Here is a 19099-nt window from a genome sequence, read left to right as displayed (position 1 = left end):
GCCTTAATTTACAATGACCTGCTCCCACAAAATGAGCATAAGGGACCGTTTACAAACACTTGTAAGGGGGGGCCTGATGCAAAAAAATTTTATCACGAAAATTTTTCGGCCCCCCCTTTACAGACCTCGAAAATTAGGGCCCCCCCCTTTTTGACGTGAAAATTATCGGTCAACCCCATAGAAAAGCATATAAACTCAATTTTCCCAGAAAAATTTGTGGCCATTTTTTTCAGCCCCCCCCTTAGGAGGGTCAAACATTTTCAGGCCCCCCCTTTTTTTTGCATCAGGCCCCCCTTACAAGTGTTTGTGAACGGTCCCTAACGACAGGGCACTACAGAAGATACAGTCATTTAACATGACAAAATGGGTATCTCAGAAAGTTGTTTTGTCAAATTTTGTTTCTGGTTTTCAACCCTTGAGATATTGGATTTGGGAACAGTTTCATCATATCATATTATATACGTGTATCTAATTATACAGGGTGCACACACCTTCGGGAACTTGATTTTTTAGGTATTTTAATACTGCAATCAAATAGAACTAAAGAGTTGATGTTCTTGAGGAATAAAACAGAGACACACACATGACACACTATTGATATTTTGACCATTCACTCTTAGAAAAAATCTTTTTTGTGCCGTATATGGAACCCTAGCTCTTGAACCCTCAAAAAAGGTTCCACGAAATCCAGGAACCCTTTGGGGACCCCTTAAAGGTTCTATAGCGTGCACAGAGAATCTACAGAGGTTCTCCAGAGTGCCTTAAGAACCTTTAGTGGTTCCTTTGAGAACTATAAAGGGTTCCATATACGGGACAAGCGAAGAACCCTTTTAGCACCCTGTGTTGACTCCTCCGTTCTTAAATTATGGCAATTTTTATACCATTCCACGGATTCAAACATAAATTGTATGCAACAATATAATAGACCCACAGTGCTTGGTAGCCTGCTCCAGATGCATATCAAATTGATATTTGAATCCTTTGAAACCACATAATTATATTATTATGATATTACTAAAGTCTTCTATGGTGGAACGATAGTGGATTGCTAGTGAGGTTTTTTCATAAAATTCTTAATTTCAAGAACGAAACAGTTAATTTTCAAAATCAAAAAAATTATATGAAAGCGTTTTACTGTGCAAATGCATAAAGTATTCGATCTTTTTTGATCAGGCATTAAAATATTCAAGAATTCAGGTTTCCGACGCGTCGGTATAACCGTTCTTTCAGTGACACCCTGTATCAGGTTATTGTCATCGGAATGTTTTTAACCAATAAAATCTCAAACTATGAGATGAAAGATTTATTTCTCAATATTCAAGGGATATTTAAATCTAGAAGGTTTCAATCTTAATGGGCATAAAGTTTCAATTAGAATGTACATGTAATCTAATGTATATGCTTCAATTTGATTATGTAGTATATGGTGTTAATTTTCAATCTTTTAACGGACAACATGTTTGTAACTTACGTAATGTCCAGGATCAAGATCGTAGCGACTATTGTGAATACACCATCAGTAAAATCTGCAAGAAAAAAATTAAATTTTAAAACATTTTCCGGCAATATATTTTATTCTGTTCAGACTGAGTTTAGACTCATTTACTTGTGTGATACAATCACAATTACCTCCAAGTTTGACATTAGCAACAATGAGTTGTACCATCAACAAGCCATTATTTACCATAACAATGCTGCATAACAATATGCAGACTATTGCTCTCATTTGGGAAACAAAGGCCTCACACAGTATTGTTACTGTGCGTCCATCCACTGTTTGCTTTGTAATGGTGCATGCAACTGAAATTATAATACTTATAGCAGATCACAACCCATTGCATTATTGCACATGTAAATCAGAAACATGGGTTTGTGGACTTAACACGGTTTGGAAATAATCTCTTCATTTCGTGTAAAAACTATGGATTTACCACATCATGAATCAACATAAGGATATTCAACAGAATTTAGTGGACATGGTGGACCAGGCTCAGCAAAATCAGAACGCTATCTAGAAGACGTTTAGAGCTGGTGCATGGGGAAAAGGAGAGGGACTATTTTCTTGCATGGCATCTCAAAAAAAGTGCTTAAAAAATCACTGAAAAATACCAGGCTATGTAGCCAACAAATTGCAAATTTCAGACTCCGAGTAACATGCAGAAATTACATGTTTTCTACCATTATTTTACAGTTTTTGATAAAAAAAAGTTCCCCAAATGAATCCGCTAAAACTATTGGTGCAAACGCACTGCAAAACATTCTAACATAATGTTACCGAAGTATTGATATTTTTACAAACATTTTTATGATTTTTTGGCAAATTACAATTACATCAAGGACAACATTTCCAACATTGTCAAATGTTGCCGACGTGTTTGTATATTTTTATGATCTTCATATGACCCAGACATTTAAATGTTATTAAAAATGTTCTGACCAAAACCAAAACATATTTGTAACATATTTACAACGTTTCAAAAACATTTTCGTGTTAGTTGGGGACTTGGGACTAAAATAGGCATTTGCACATGCAGAGTAAAGTGCTATTCTTTTAATATACTTACTTTCAACTCTAGCTTTGTTGAACCTTTCTGACACCAATCTATGGAAAAGGTATGTTATGAATGTTCGGTGTCTTTCTTGACTTCGACCTGATAATAAGAACATAAAGTAATAATAATTATAATAATAATAATAATAACAACAACAATAATACTAATAATAATAATGATGATAATGATAATATTAACACTAATAATAATAATGATAATACTAATTATAATAATAAACGCAGTTTATAGGGCCTTCCAATGGAAAACCAGCCACAAGACGCTTTACAAAGATAAAATCGGGAAAATCCCGGATGTTAAGGGACAAGTTTTTATATAGTTTCTTTAATTAAACATTGAAAGTTTGATAGCATATGTACTTACTGAAACATTGTCTGTATAAGGCCATAACAATTGCTGACAACCAATCCGATGTTAATGTTGCTAAAACCAAACCCCAAGCCTGAAAACAAACAAAACAAACGTTTACAGAAAATATATATCTGGCTGTATAAAGGGTACAGATCGTAACATAATGTTATCAAGTGTTGACAAAAATATTTTGCGAAAATATTTGTCAACAAATATTTTGCAATAATATTTTGATAAACCGTTTTAAAAGGGCATTTCGTGATCCACAGCCTCATCCCCCCACTTTTCTCAAAAACACATCACTGGAAACCTCTGGCTACATACTGTTTATGTACAAAATATTTCTTGCAGATTAATTCGTTTAGCAAAGATATCGTGAAATTTGAATTTCGTTCTGGTGCACCAGAACGAAATTACAACGCATTGTCTATGGAGCAGTGTAATACACATAATCATGCATAACTCGTGAACGCAAAATCGGAATCAACTGAAATTTTTGGAATAGGTTTTTTGCGTGGATATCTAATGAAAAATGACATAAATAGAGGATGCTAGGATCACGAAATACTCCTTTAAATGTTGCTGCATAGTGTTGTTTTTTTAATATAAAACGTTTTAAAAATACTTCATGCCCTTTATCATATAACATGACATTTATGTTTAAAATGTTTTGACCAAAATCAAAACACGTTTATAACACCTTTATAACATTTAAAAATAAATTGTGTGTGCTGGAGTTTTCTGTCGAATGCCCACCAATAACTGTATTCTTACAACCATTTCAAATTCTATTGTGGATTACATGGTTTTAGAATAATTAATTGTGATAACCATACACTCTTCAAAAAAGATTCCAAAAGGGTTCTGGGAGAATCCTCCTGGGAGAATTCTCCTGGGAGAATCCTCCTGCCAGGAGAATTCTCCTGGGAGAATCCTCCTGCCAGGAGAATTCTCCTGGGAGAATCCTAGAATTTTAAGAATACTTTATTACAGAACCATTGCAGGTTATGTAGTCTCTTTAGAGAACCAAAAAGGTTCCTCAGAGTGATCAAAGGTCCCTTTATGGTTCCTTAGGGTTCTCTTGAGGACAAATAATGAACCCCTTTGGAAGCTTTGTTCCAAGAATGCATGCATTATAAAACATAATCCTAGACAAGAAAGTTACCAATTATTGTCTAATCTTGTATGACGATGACCAGAATGCTATTGTTTTCTATAAATTTCCAACTGACCTAATTTGTCCATATCCCCAGCTCTGACCTGAATTCTAGGCCATGCATCATTTGACCACTCATATCCGCATATATTTTTAGGCCGAAATGTCCATTGTATTCTCAAATAGATTGAACACAGACGGAATTGAAAGCTGAATCAAGTTGAATCTACGGTTCAGTCGCAAGTGATGAGCGGTTGACCAATGACCGCGAGGTTTTCTTTTTGCATACAAGATATTGTGTCATTCTATTGGGCATTCTATTCTTTTTTGATTGAAATCGCCCATCGCCCCCTACAACGCTAACAATTCTTTAATCTACCTAAAGTGATTATGATATTTTGTAAGGGATATGATAGCCTAAAGTAAGGTCATTTATATAATTTATATTCTTCGAGTAGTTGACGAATGGATCTATAATTATCGGAAATATTACAGACATTTCCCGAAAAATCTAGGCTAATTACCCATTACGCGTTAAAAACTGCAGTCGAAATATAATTTGCGTGACAATTGCATTTAAAAGATTATGCCAAGCATCGGCCAAGTTATTCTTTAGATTGATTAAAATATAATTTTTGATTATGAAGATATAAAAGAAACGGAATTTTGGCCGATTTATTTTTAATATAGTGACCTGAAATGTGATATACTGGTGTCTAATATGTCTATTAAATGTGATTGGTGTCTAGACTGATGCCAAATCAAGTGACAGGTATCACTCAAAGTCAATTTACACGCTCAGTTCGTGGCATACACCTTAATGCTCTGCGTGCTAGCCATGCGCCTCAATGGAAAAAGTTCAAGTTTTGAAATATTTTCTCAAAATATCAAGAGCTATCTTAAGAACTACTGAATCAATACTAGGCTTGTTTGTACTCATTTTAATGCATTTTCATGCTGATTCCAAATATGGTCATGAAAATTTACATTTCTGAAATTTTGAATTTCTAAATTGTTTTTGAAACTTGTCGTCTGCAGTCGACACCCGCGTGAAGAGAGTTAAAGTAGGACTCAGTACTTGGTTCGATACAGATTAGAGAGCTTGCGATTTCCAAACGTAGACATCGGACGTACGTTGATCTATTCAAAACCACTCTCCTGTATCGAAGCGAGGTCACGTATTTAGCTATTTTTGAAGATATTCCACGTGCGAAATCGACGTAGATACATCGTTGAAAATGCACAAAATTTGTCCATTTCACAATATTTTAAAGACAGTCAAAGATAATGAACATACGAAGGAAAGTCTAATTATTATTATGATCCTTTCTGTTTGTAACAAATCATTATAATAAAGGTACAGCGATGTGTTAAAAATGGACTAAATTTAAATGCAATATTCATACGCAGAGATTGTCTATTGAAATGTGTGTGATACTTTGCGTATAAAAATTTAGCTTGCGATTTGACATTTTGGACTCAACGTAGCATTAAAACGTACGTTCCACCATGGTTCCACGTGGAAATAGGCTGATTTTACCTCGAGTCTAGGTAAAGGAAACGTAGAGAACGAGTGTTTCTCTACTAATGTTATAGTCAAAATATCATGTGTTTTTGTACAGCTGAGGGGTGGTGCAATAACTTTGTGTATCCCCGAGGTGGTGAAGTATTATAGGGGATGGGGGGGGGGCAAAGATTGGTTGACAGGTCAAAAGGGAAGGGGCAAGCATTTTTTGCAGGTCGAAAGTTGGGTGGGGAGGGCAAGGAAATTTTGGCTCAGATATTTTAGGAACATTAGGAACACGCTCAAATATGCACAATTCCTGATCGGTTATTTATTTATTTATTTATTTATTTATTTATTTATTTATTTATTTATTTATTTATTTATTTATTTATTTATTTATTTATTTACACACAAATTCAAAGCATAGACCTCTGGCAAGGCAACGGTTCACTCGCACCTATAAGATTAGTATTTTTGAAAAGAGCTGTATTGTATTCAATCTATGTTTGCAGACATACACAGGTGATTAGTGCAATCTGCTTATGTTAGCATGGTTGGGCGATCTATTCAAGCATTGTATTCATCTATTGCGATTATTACGTCACTTCTTAACTTATAGAGGCCCTGCATTCTTTTATCGATTGGCTCCAAACAAAGGATCTGAACCGGTGTCCTTCACCGTAGTTATGGCGGAGTGCAGTTCAACAAAAGCATGATTGCAATCTACCACGACATTTCGGCTCACACACATAAAAAATGCACTACCATAAAATAGGTTGATGAAAACAGTGCAACAGAGCATTAATGCCCAAAATTGAAAAGCTGTATAATTTATAAACAATATACACTACACATAAAAAATACTACTACAAGGGATTTTCAACATATAAGAATCCAAACAATCAAGTACCAACATGCACAGTTTTGTCCTTATATCACTTTTGGGTTTATAACAAAATGTTTTCAAGCCTCTATCGTGATTGGCAGCTGCATAAGACATCTCTTTGATAGCTGATAATGCCCATCTATTCACCAAGTGGATATTAACTGATGAGTACTGTCATTATACTAATATGAAATCATTGTTTATCAACAAAGGCGAGGGACTTGTCTGTCGATATGCTCAAACAAACCGCTACACTGTTCAATGGCTTTCTTGTACTATATGAAATATGGTGGGCGATTTGAAATGCACGCGCCCTGAGCAAACTACGATGCGTACGCACACTGCAGGGCAAAGAACAATGGAAATTGCCATAATTCGCGCGCATACTGCCGGGGCAATGACGTCACATGTCAAGTGGTCTATACCCGATCAATGTTGGAGTTGCCTATAGCCTGTATGTTTAAAATTCAATATGGCTACCGAACTGTCATGTGGTCCAGTGGATTAGTGCGCTGGACTTCTGTATTCTGTATGTAGCAGCGGCGTGGGTTCGAGGCCCACCTGTGCCGAACTGAAATTCTATTTTTTTTAATTTAATATTAGGAAAATGAGACTGGGCGAATTTATGTATGACGTAGAGAGGATTAAGATCCCTTTATTGATCCCTGACCCCAACGACTACCCCGGGCTGATTTCATGCAAAACAAATCACCAGATGACTGACTATAGGACATAGCGCCACAACACGAGCGTTGGTAAAGTATGTGGTCTCACTGCAATAAAAAGCTACGTAAAAACGTACGTGTTAACGTACGTAAAAACGTACGTCCTACGTCTACGTTTGGAAAATCGCAATCTCTCTATTGAATATCTGAAAGTGGTTCTATATTACATTTAATACTCGTTCAAACGGAAAAATATAGGGGGTTGATGTGCATTAGTACTGTTGGGCATTATTAAGTAAAAGTTAGTAACCACTCTATTTTTGAGCTTTTTAGTTAATATCAGGATGGTGAATTCAAATTTTCTGCTTATTTGAAGCCCGTCATCCTCAAATATGACCCTAAAAAGTCCCCATGTTACATAGGGAAAACAAATTAAACATACTCCACCAATTCACCAAAAAATGTAACATTTTGTGCACTTACACTAACTCTAAAATATCCAAGGTCAATTTGCATATCTTTGTGATCCATATAGGACAAGACAAATAATTAGACATGTTTGAAAATGTAATTGGAAAGTTGTATTTTTCTTCATGTACGATCCTATGGAGACGTTTTGGGACATCTTTTTAAAAAGGCCACGCTGTCCAAAACTGCTTGACAGACATTTGATTCATTCAGCATTTCCAGGTTATTTTATAGATTTCTCATCGCTCTTTCGAAGTGACTTGGGGCCAGCCCTCCCCCCCATGATTAAAGTTGTTGTAGGGGCACTCCTCTCGCTGTCCTGCACACCGAATCTAATTACATTCCCAGCATAAGCCAGTACCCATTTATACACCTTGATGGAGAGAGACAATAGGAGTTACGGGCCTTGTCTAACGGCACAACACGATAGCCGCCGAGTGTCGAACCCATAACCCTCTTATTATGAAGTCAAAGCCAGACCGCTAGGCCACCGTGCCCCCACCCCCTCCCTCGCATCTTCAATTGTAATCTGTACCAAATTGGTAAGGGATCGTGCTGAAAATTTGTAGACACTGGAAAAATTTACAAATAGTACAAATTTTTTATCCCCCTGACAAAATACGACAACTTACTATGTGAAGGTAGAATTGTGACACCACAGCCGAGGCCGCCGCAAAGGTACCCTGAAATGCTGAGGCCAGAAGCAATTCGGCTAGACGCAAGCGCTGCAAAAATATAACAAAACGAAAAAAAAAAAATACAGAATTATTTCCTAAGATCAAACTGTTATCAAATTGACTTTTTGTTTACATACAAGGTAACCAGAACAAATTAATTCAATTAGTAAGCCTAATAATAATAAAAAAAAGTTCTTCAAAATATTGATCTCTGTTCTTTAAAACAACAATTTGATCAATTTCACTGGATCCGGGTATTGGATAGCCATGTTCATGAGGCGGGAGCCTTTAAAAAGAAAAGTTATTCCAATTCTACTAATTGTTCAGGACGAGCACCAATGTGTTTCAGTGGTCGCAAATATTAACCTGAATAAAATTACCGTCAGATGGTACCGCCGATGATACGACCAAAACCTTTTGACTTCAGCTGGGCGGCAACTGCCTAGTCGGTTGACCTTGGGCAACCCTGGGTTTTCCACCCAGCTAAAGACCGAAGGTTTCGGTCGTGACGTCAGTGGTTGAATCTAACAGAGAGTTTCTGCAAACTTTCTGGTTGACAAGATTTAATTAATCCTTGTTTAGGACTTTCAAAAAGGTACCTGCATGTACATTGTGCAACCATGACTCTTTCAAAATAGCCCGCCAAATCAGGTAACTCCGAGGGCGTGCATTGAATTGGTTTGAATGAGGAATACTACGGGAGTCACACATGAGTAAAGTGTAACCTCTATTTCGTTTCCAGAATGGAATTAAAAGGGATAAAGCGAAATCGAAGTACAAATCAAGTACACTGTCAGTGCCTATAATAACAATAACATAACATGCCTGCTTTGCTCGTTTGCCTTTTCTCTTTTTTATATCACATGACATTTTGTCATATATGTTTCAGTGTTTTCATAGTATATGGTACGGGAAAGCATTTTACTCTGCCACATTTACAGATAGTAAATAAGTATGTTAAATGAATTGTGGTAAACTAAAAACAGACCAATCGTTTTATCGCATATTTCTTACCCTTTGATCTCCTCTCGATTGTTCCTCCAACATCTTCCGTGATCTATACGCAACACAAATCATTGTACCCTGTAAAAGTAAATTGTCCACAAGTTAATAACCAAGATATTATAAAGCAACTTACATTTTCTAATCTTCATTCTACCTAGTTCTTGTCAGTCATGTTTCCTGCTGTCATTGCCACGCGCCCTATAGTAAACGAATATATCTTACATGTTACTTCTTTTTGCCGTAGCTTTGGTCACTTCACATGGTAGAAATAATGTAAAGACAATTATGAGGAAGATCCTTTTTTTGATAAGGTAAGTGAAATACAGTCAATCAACTACCGTATCTGACTATATGGCAAAATACAGCAGACTGTAAAATATTACCATTATTCTACGGCATTTTCCCGTGAACTTTACGGTTATTTACCGTAAATTGAATTACTATTTCACTGATAATAGGCATGTTAGTACCTTTAGATTTTGTTGATTTTGCTTGGGTGTTAAGTGTTGCATCTTCCAATCATTCAAATAGTCGTATTGTCCTGACAGATTGTGTTTAAATGTTATTTCGGGTGTTGATATTATAATGTACAGTGAATAGTACGGCAACAACTGTAAATTTAACTATAGAATGTTGGTAGGTATTTGACCGTAAAACATACGTGCTTTCTACCGTATTTTATACAGGATTGTGGCAATATATTATGCTATTTAGGTGAAAACTTGTTCAAATCGTCGTTTACGGTAGGATGCTGGCAACTTATACCACGTATTCTATAGTAAAAATACGGTCAAATTATTTACAGAGCAACATTGTTTTAATCTATTTGTTACAGCCTTTTTCAAAGTGAATTATATTAGAATATTTAACAATTATAATATGTATATATATAGGGAAAAAAAGTAAATTGTAGTGATGCAACTATAGAAAATACAGAATTAATTCAGGCCGAGCAGTGGCCATTGATTGGTGGTAATGAATGTTTTGATCAAATTGATTAGAACCCGACACACAAAATGCTCTGTTTCGTCTCTTGTTTATAAAACCTCATTTTCTTTATTATTTCATCGAATAACAACATTCAGCAAAGGAAATATCTTGTTTAATACGAAAATAAGGTACGTTTTCTTTATCATTTAAAATCACAAAACAAGTTAAAAACAAAAACTAATACCGGTGTCATTGGTAGCCCCATAGGGCCATCACAGGATGCTCTTTGGTAACTTATATGGATATATCAAATTAAAAATGGTAACAGAGGATAATAAGCATGCTATTATTTTATAATCACCGTATTGACTATTATGTGAACAAGGTATCCGTCTAGTTTGGTTTTATTCGGTTATTATACAGTAAGCCAAAGAATTAAGGTACTAGTTGTGTTCACCCCTGTATATCCTAAATAAAGACAAATATGTATGTCAAAATTAAAACACGCAGCCAATAGATGTACTCTTTAGCTCTGATTTAAGACCTTATTTGTTGAAATTGGTTGAGAATTAGAGAAACAGTGATCTAAAACCTAATGAAGAAACGAAATCAAAGTTTTTGTGTTCTAATCAATCAAAGCACGACGCTAGTATCAATGGACACACGGCGCCAGTTCTCTTGTTCGCGAACGCTTTTTGTACAAATCAATAGGGCGTGCAATAAAGCAAACTTCAACTTTTGAATTTGCATCTTCTTTGGGTTTTTGGATCGCCGTGTCTTTATTTCTTGAACAATTTCAACAAATGAGGTCATAAATTCGAGCTAAAAGATGCAGCTATAGAGTGTATGCAATAAACCCAAGCGGAACGAGAGTTGCTAAGTAACCGCTAACCGAACCATAAACACATGCATGATCAGAGAGCGAGTCTTCAATTTCCCCATAGCTTCCCACGTTGTACACACGTCAGTCGAATTTGGCGGTATTCGTTTGTTTGTCCTCCAAGTTATAGCATTGTTCACTTTGTGTTGAACATTGTAAGTGGGCCTCACTAATGACATAAAGGTTACTGTTATATCATGTCAAGAGGCCACTTTCATGAATAAGCTAAACAGCCTATGTGGAGGAATTGTATGCATGAGCAATCACACCAATGACGTAGTAATGAATACCCTCTATTGGCTGCTGATTCCAATTATGATATATCTGTCTTTTGTTTAGGATATACAGGGAGTGAACATAACTGGTATCTTAACTATTTGGTTTACTGTATATTAAAATACAAACATACAGGTTGCCACAAATGAAGTGATTTTATTATAACAAGGAAGACTGAAAGCATTGGTTGCACTAACGTTTTTATGAGGGTATGGATGTGGTTATAATATACATCATGTACAATCCAAACATTATTTGCATTTGACTTTTTTGTTTTTTATTTTTTTGTCAAGCTGAGGATCTTTGTCATGAAACACCAATAGAGTTGCGGTATTTAGTCATGATACACAGTGGTCGTGATATTAGGGGTCCAGTCTCAGGTATTTAGTCATAATATACAGCAGTGGTCGTGATATTAGGGGCCCAGTCTCAGGTATTTAGTCATGATACACAGTGGTCGTGATATTAGGGGCCCAGTCTCAGGTATTTAGTCATGATACACAGTGGTCGTGATATTAGGGGCCCAGTCTCAGGTATTTAGTCATTATACACAGTGGTCGTGATATTAGGGGCCCAGTCTCAGGTATTTAGTCATGATACACAGTGGTCGTGATATTAGAGACCAAGTCTCACCATAAAACAAATTCTTCTACATTTTTTTCTGGGACCTGTTCAAAACTCCAAAACTGTATGGGTAATATATTACTCTTCAAATGATTATGCAAGTCACCTAGATCAAGAGGATGGCCATATGTCATCTCCGGAATCCGGTATTTATGTAATATTTTTGATACAGATTCAGATAATGGGCTATGTATATTGTGATATAGGAAATTGGGTGACAAATTGATAAATTATACGTGACTTATATAGCAGACTTATATAAAGTGTCACGGTAATACCGATAAAATTCTGTAAAGTAAAGGTGAGAAATCAGGGAACTTTTTTTATTACTTTGAGCCAAATAAAATATTTGAATGTAATAAGGTCTAGTTTAAACGCGTATTTCGCGGAGAAACACTAAACTAAAGTGGGCTTGTTCATACTGAAGTCAGTGCCCATTACTTTGTGCATATTAAACAGCCATCCACCTTTGGACTGCATGGACTGGGGCTATTTATCTTCCGTCTCCTTTCTACTGGTCATTTATTTTTGCTTTTTCATTGCAGATAATCAAGCGATTGTTTCCGCTCCCTGGTTCTTCAAATAAATTTAGCTTGCATGTAACAATAATTGAGTAAGAGGTCCTCCTTTAACATAAGATCTTAAACACATCTTTATAGTATGTTAATCGCAATAATCTCATATTGTTGGTGATAATCCGTTTCATGAATCAGCTTTACAACGCTGTCTATGCAAAAACCATTTGGTTCGCCATAACACTCATTAAAAACAAAATAGGTCACGAGTCATTTGAACCTGGCTATATAACTTGTCAGAAGTCTAGATATAATAAGGGAATAATTAGGTAAAATATTATCTAAAACATCCATTCAAAAATAAGTGAGTAAGTTTAAATGCTGGTGGACAACTTGTAAATCCTAGCAACTGGTCCAATCTGTGCTAACAGGCAAGCAAGTTGAAGTTAAACTGTTTTAGTGCTTAAGCTGATGTGCAGACAGTGCAGTCTATGCCTAGAGGGTACCAAATATGGAACATAGGTATTGCATAATAATAATACCTTCATGGCTGCGGTGGTTAATCTCACAGTCATCTTCCCATGTTGTCAGCTTGGCTGGACCAGGATTTGGAAATCAACAAGTATATGTATCCAGCATATGTTGAGTGTGTTCTATCCTTTACTGTGGCAGCTAACTTTATGTTGGTTTAATTCCAAAATTCTAAATATTTATAACCTAATCCAAGAGGAGATCCAATCTAATCATTTATGATGTGGAACCAAATTATACCATGTATAGACGAATCCAACGAGCCAAGTGATGGTCAGAATTCAGTCGGCCATTACTGGGTCCCGTCTGCACCAATCTGGTGTTGTTACTGCCCAATTGGGTGGATTAAATCCGCTTAAAAATCGATGTTGAATTGTATTGTGTTGTAAACTTTCATCATTCTTTTGTCTACGTTTAACACGGGTGATGGGATGCAGTTTAATATCCCCGCCAAGGCCACATCATTTCACATTTTTGGTGGAATAGACCTAAGGGGGGACCCAGCAATGGCTGCCATTTTTTTATTTTTATGGTATGGTGTCCGTCAAATGACGAACTTTTATTAATCTTTGTCGACCCCTTCCGGGGTATGAAAGATGCATAAACATTACAAAGACAACAGAGGGCGCAATGGCGCCAAATAGTGCAATCAAAAAAGATACATACATGTATTTCTTAGAGGTACAATGTATTATGTAATACAGATTTTACTTGTTAAAGACTAATACTAATTAAGGTTGAGGTGCAGGAATGCCTGAAAATGGATTCGTCTATACTGGTCGTTACAATTCTGATGTAAATGAGATTTCTTGATATTTCAAGGTTCCTATTAGATCACCACATGCTGATGCACAAGGTCATGACGGTCAATATGGTCAAATGTCCAGACTATCCAACGCCAGTTACTAAGAAGACCAGGATTACAGGTCAGACATTTGCAATTGGGACCTATTTTGTTTTGTCTTCACTTTGCGAAAATACTTGAGCAATCATGAATCATGATGTTAAGAATTGAATTATTTGTGACAGTGTCCTGATGAGAAGAGCCATTGGTTTTCAAATTCAGTTTGACAGGAGGATTGAAGTGCTAGCCTAGGTCTCCACCCTATAGACCTGCGAATTAACTGACTGAGTGGGGACTGAGTCAAGTTTGCAATATTATTATTCACATTCTGTAGCTTTTCTACGGTGAGAATAATAATAAAATACCCATGCTAAGGAGATTTCCTTAGTAAATTAAAGTGCATATTACATGATTCTATGCATAGAACATTTAATTTTAAGTATTTTATTATAAAAATGCGAAAAATAGAAACATAAGTTTATATTCCCAGTTGACGTGACAATTGTTGATCATTCAACAGCAGTTGAAAGTATCAAAATTAGTATGGGTGAACTGAAATTTACTAAACCTATTGTTTCCCTTCCTAATGTTACATGTATAGCTTCATCTATTATCTTGTGTAGATCCCGGTGTTCACATGTGCTTCGTTTTTTAGTTATCTTTTATCTAACCGTCCCTTTCATATTCGCTTGTCCCCTCTGTTCTTCCCATACCCTACTTTTCTCCTGGCAATCTGGTTATAGGCAACATGTCTGCTCCACCCACTTTAGCACTTTCTGACTATATACATCCTACCAAATCAAAAACTTTTAAACAAAATTACACTCATAATAGTTGTCTTGCTATCCAGCTTCACCGTGAGGCCAACTGCTAAACATCCTATATAAACCACGCGACATAACTGTCTGGACACTCCGCCGCACCCTGGGCGCCGCGCACGATAGCACCACATTACACAATTTACAATCAAGACAATTGGCAGATTTTAACTCGCAGTGTATTATAGGATCTCAAACATACTCATCTCCGCATTCGCAGTTCGTTAACGTCAATATGGTTGTACATTACAGATATACCTATTGGATATACGTTGGGTACAAAAACTCGTACTCTTCAACTCAAGGTCAGCTTTTGAGCTATGATTGTTGAATGTAGGTTAATGGAATTTGCCATTGGAAATGATGCCTTTGAGCTCATGTTATTTGGCACGTACTCAATGTCATAAATGTGACGTAAACTTAAGACACGACAGAGAGATGTTATGATGCGACTTTGACGTGTTGTAAATGTCGTGTGAAGTGATACAAGATGAAACAAGAATATCTATCAAACTCACAAATAAACGTAATTTCATACACCGTACACGGATATTTCCAGGTGCATCTGCCATAGATCAAGGTTTCGCTTCACACTAATACATAATTATAGACTTTTAACATTGACAATAGGCATACGTGAGCATTCTAAAGATTTTATTGCTACCTTTCGTTACTTTATCTATGAAATTGCATAAAGATACATCTTTGATTAAAGATAGGCATATATAGTCCCCAGTGGAGTAGTAACCATCAATTGAGCTTAATGAACAACTTGTTGACTGTGTTCAATCTCATATTCTTACGCGAAACAGTTTATGGGACTATTAAGAATCTTTATAACTAAGCTTATACAAATACCCCTGTGGTAACTCTTAAGTCAAATGAGAATTTTCTCGGTTATTTATTGTCAGGAAATCAAAATTTAAGCCGCTTTCCTTTATTATAACGTACAATTTCTATGTCTCAGTGTAAATCCTAGGATCATAAAAATAATGCTTTATTGTCCTAATTGAAAACCAATTACCGGTCGAAGTTATAACTTCCGCGTAACTTCAAATCAAATAAGGGCTGAAGTGTTTCGCTAAAACGAATAACACCAGAAATAGTATAGCCACCCCATACTACTAATCCCTAAAGATGCAGTGCGCAGTATAGTTCTGTATCATATTATACTTGCCTATGAACCCGTAATGTGGGTATGAGAAAATATACCAGTGTATACCGCAAATTAGATTGCCGCTTTCAAGATTAAGCCAGTTAGGGGCGCACCATTAGATTTCCAGGGGGGGGAGGCATGGGAGTTGTTTGAAAAAAAACTTTGCCCACTAGTGAGAAAAAAAAAAACTTTGCCCACTAGTGAGAAGAAAAAAAAAATTTTGCCTCACTGATGAGTAAAAAAAAAAATTCCCCACCCAACTGTATAAAATGTACATTAAAATTGAAAAAAATAACTTCGCCGCCGAAGGCGGCGAAAAAAAAAAATTTGGTGCTCTTGGAGGCGAAAAAAAAAAATTCCGCCGCCTTCGGCGGCGAACAAAAAAAATTCTGCCTGACCCAAACTCCCATGCCCCCCTGATAATCTAATGGTGCGTCCCTTAGTAGAGCAAGTGTTTAAACTTTATCCGACTGCTAGCAGTTAATATTAAAAGCAAGGCTCTATTTTGTTGTCTGCCATACAATATTCAACAGGATGAGGGCTTGGGATGAGAACAACATACGAGAGTGAGAAAGGGAAGTATATAGAAATTGAATTTAATGCTTGATTAAGTTATTGTATACAATTACATGCACTGACAACTCTGGTCTGTTATTACTGTCAGGGGATATATAGGTTTGGGATAGGTTTTTGCTGAGACTTTAAGGAAACCTTTGTTTCTCGTAAGAAAGCCAAATATTATGCGGTTTTAATGTGTGTATTAATGTCATAGGAAATGTTTGTTTTTTTGTAAGATTGAATTATATCAACCAAATCTGACCGAATTTGAACTGAACATACTGAACGGTCATTTGATTTGGCTAACCGAATTTGTTATAGGAATTTCTTGTAAACGAATCCCCGAATACACGATATCTTCTTGAAAGGTATAAGTATAGACTAGGCTGAATTGAAGCTCTATATATAATGTTTTCTGCTCCTGCTATATAACATGTTTAGTAAATCATTAGTTCAATTGGTAAGGCACTATACTGATAACTAGAAACCGAAGGTTCCCAGATTAATCCACACATTTCCACAGCTATTTCCATAGCTTAAGCACTACTTATATTTTTTGTACGAAAAATATATCTCAGCGGCAGAAAGACGTATCTCCATCATCAGCTATTGTATGAATGAATATGTTAACAGTACACAGACAATTATACAGAAGTTAGCTAATGAAAATACGTATTTGTGCCAGTGAGTCAAGGATTTCGTGCTAATGCTCTACATGCTGGCCATGATAGGCTTCAACATAAAAAGTCTAAGTTTTGAGATATTGTCTCAAAATATCAAGAGCTATCTCAAGAATCACTGAGCCAATACTTGGCTTGTTTGTACTCATTTTAATGCATTTTTCATGCTGATTTCAAATAATTATGTTCATGGAAATTATGAAACTTGTCGTCTGTAGTCGACACCAGCATGGAGAGAGAGTAGGAACTCCATCTTACCTGAATGATAGAAACGAGCAGGATGCTGCCTCCAAGTATTTGTATTGGTAAGGCAAGGTGGTAATAGTCCGCCATCAAAGCCGCCTGCAAGAAGGAAAATATGTTATGATGGGCAAATAGATTGTATGTTAAGGTGGTACTACACCCCCTGATAAATTTTGTGACTAATTTTGCATTTTTCTCAAAAAATAACTACACGCTGGTAACAAAAGTTATGTATATTATAGGGGCAAGGAATCCATTTACTTCACTGATATTTCAGTGATTCAAGGCAAGCGGTTCATTATATATGTTAAGAAATGAGGTACATTCTTGCGGTACCTATTTTCTTATTATAAATAACGTACCGCTTGTCTTGAGTCACTGAAATTCCAGTGTAGTAACTGGATTCATTGCCCCTATAATAAACATAACTTTTGTTACCAGTGTGTTATTATTTTTTGAGAAAAATGGAAAAATAGTCACAACAAAGTTATCAAGGGGTGTAGTACCACCTTAAATTAGAATATTTTCACTACAGTCTCTTTCAACTTGCTCATGAAATACCGAATTGTTATTTCAACATTATTTTAGCATTATTTATATCTTAAAGAACAATAAAAATCACAATTGTGTACATATGTGACTCCTCGCCACAACTGAGCCCGGATGTCGCCAGTGCCACTATTGAGATATGCTCCATCGAACTTAACAATAAACAATAGGAAAGAAAGGATTTATTGACTGTTTTATTGATTTTCACTACTTAAATGTCAAGTACTATAGACATGATATACATCATTTTAAAGCTAATTTCAAGCAGAATATTTTGGTTGAATATCTCAAAATGATGATTGGCGACATCCGGGCTCAGTTGTGGCGAGGAGTCACATATTTTCCATTAAATAATGCCAGAAGCAATTAACGACTAATTCGTGTCATATAGCAATCTTACGTATGCGGTCTCATAACAACAGTATAATACCATTATCGGTTTAGAGCTAGGATATAGATGACAATTAATGTCATTTGTTAGAAAAACATCTTTTAATTGGAAGCGTGCAAACAATTAGGAAGTTCATGCATTTGAAATGTACGTGTAAGTTTTCTTTCGTACAGAATATATAATTTGGTATATATCTGATAGAATGAATCAAAACAAATTTTGATCGATTTGAACATTTGACAGACTAAAAGACAAAAGGAGTTTCATTCTATTACTAAGTTATTTCATAATTTAGGAATTTGCAAGAAAACCAAAGATGATAACTATATGTATCAGATATAACTAGAAATAGAAAATAGTACAATATTTCAGTAAGAAAGCACTAATAAAGAGTGTCACATTCTTTATACATTATTGTCCTATGACTTACCAAAAATGGAAGTAGCGTTGTAACCAATAGTAAAAGCTGGAAAGAAATTATATATAAATGGTTACCATGGTTACATTAGTATTTAAACATTCATCGGATTATTTTGCCTCACTATTGAAATTTTAAAAACATTTACTTGAGTATCTGTTATAAAGATTACTCCATGTACTACGTGATAAAGATGTGGAACCCACATATTATTTCTGAAGCTTTTTGTTATTGCTCTCGTGGTTTTGATTTTTTTTTTCAAAAGCCTTCCGAAGAATCTTCCAAAAATCAAATGATAAAAAAATTCATATTGTATATTTGATTTTAAAAACTAAAACCTAAAATAAAACTGTTACATTACTTTACATTACTAGTGAAAGTCTAAGGAAGTTAAGAAATCT

General features: G+C 35.6%; 1 protein-coding gene across 1 annotated transcript in view; it reads right to left on the bottom strand.

Annotated features, from left to right (window-relative positions):
* Positions 1-19099, bottom strand: part of LOC140171881 (endosomal/lysosomal proton channel TMEM175-like) — a 75288-nt gene that overhangs the window by 14964 nt on the left and 41225 nt on the right. Inside the window, exons 5-11 of the mRNA XM_072195223.1 lie at positions 18711-18746; positions 17356-17439; positions 9295-9363; positions 8236-8328; positions 2934-3012; positions 2565-2651; positions 1472-1526 (exon numbers count right to left, since the gene is read on the bottom strand). Of these exons, the coding sequence (XP_072051324.1) occupies positions 1472-1526; positions 2565-2651; positions 2934-3012; positions 8236-8328; positions 9295-9363; positions 17356-17439; positions 18711-18746 (503 nt within the window). The remainder of the gene's footprint in view (positions 1-1471; positions 1527-2564; positions 2652-2933; positions 3013-8235; positions 8329-9294; positions 9364-17355; positions 17440-18710; positions 18747-19099) is intronic.

The sequence above is a fragment of the Amphiura filiformis genome, chromosome 15, assembly GCF_039555335.1.
Source record: "Amphiura filiformis chromosome 15, Afil_fr2py, whole genome shotgun sequence".
In the NCBI taxonomy this organism is placed as follows: domain Eukaryota; kingdom Metazoa; phylum Echinodermata; class Ophiuroidea; order Amphilepidida; family Amphiuridae; genus Amphiura; species Amphiura filiformis.
This window is presented reverse-complemented; position numbering and strand designations above follow the sequence as displayed.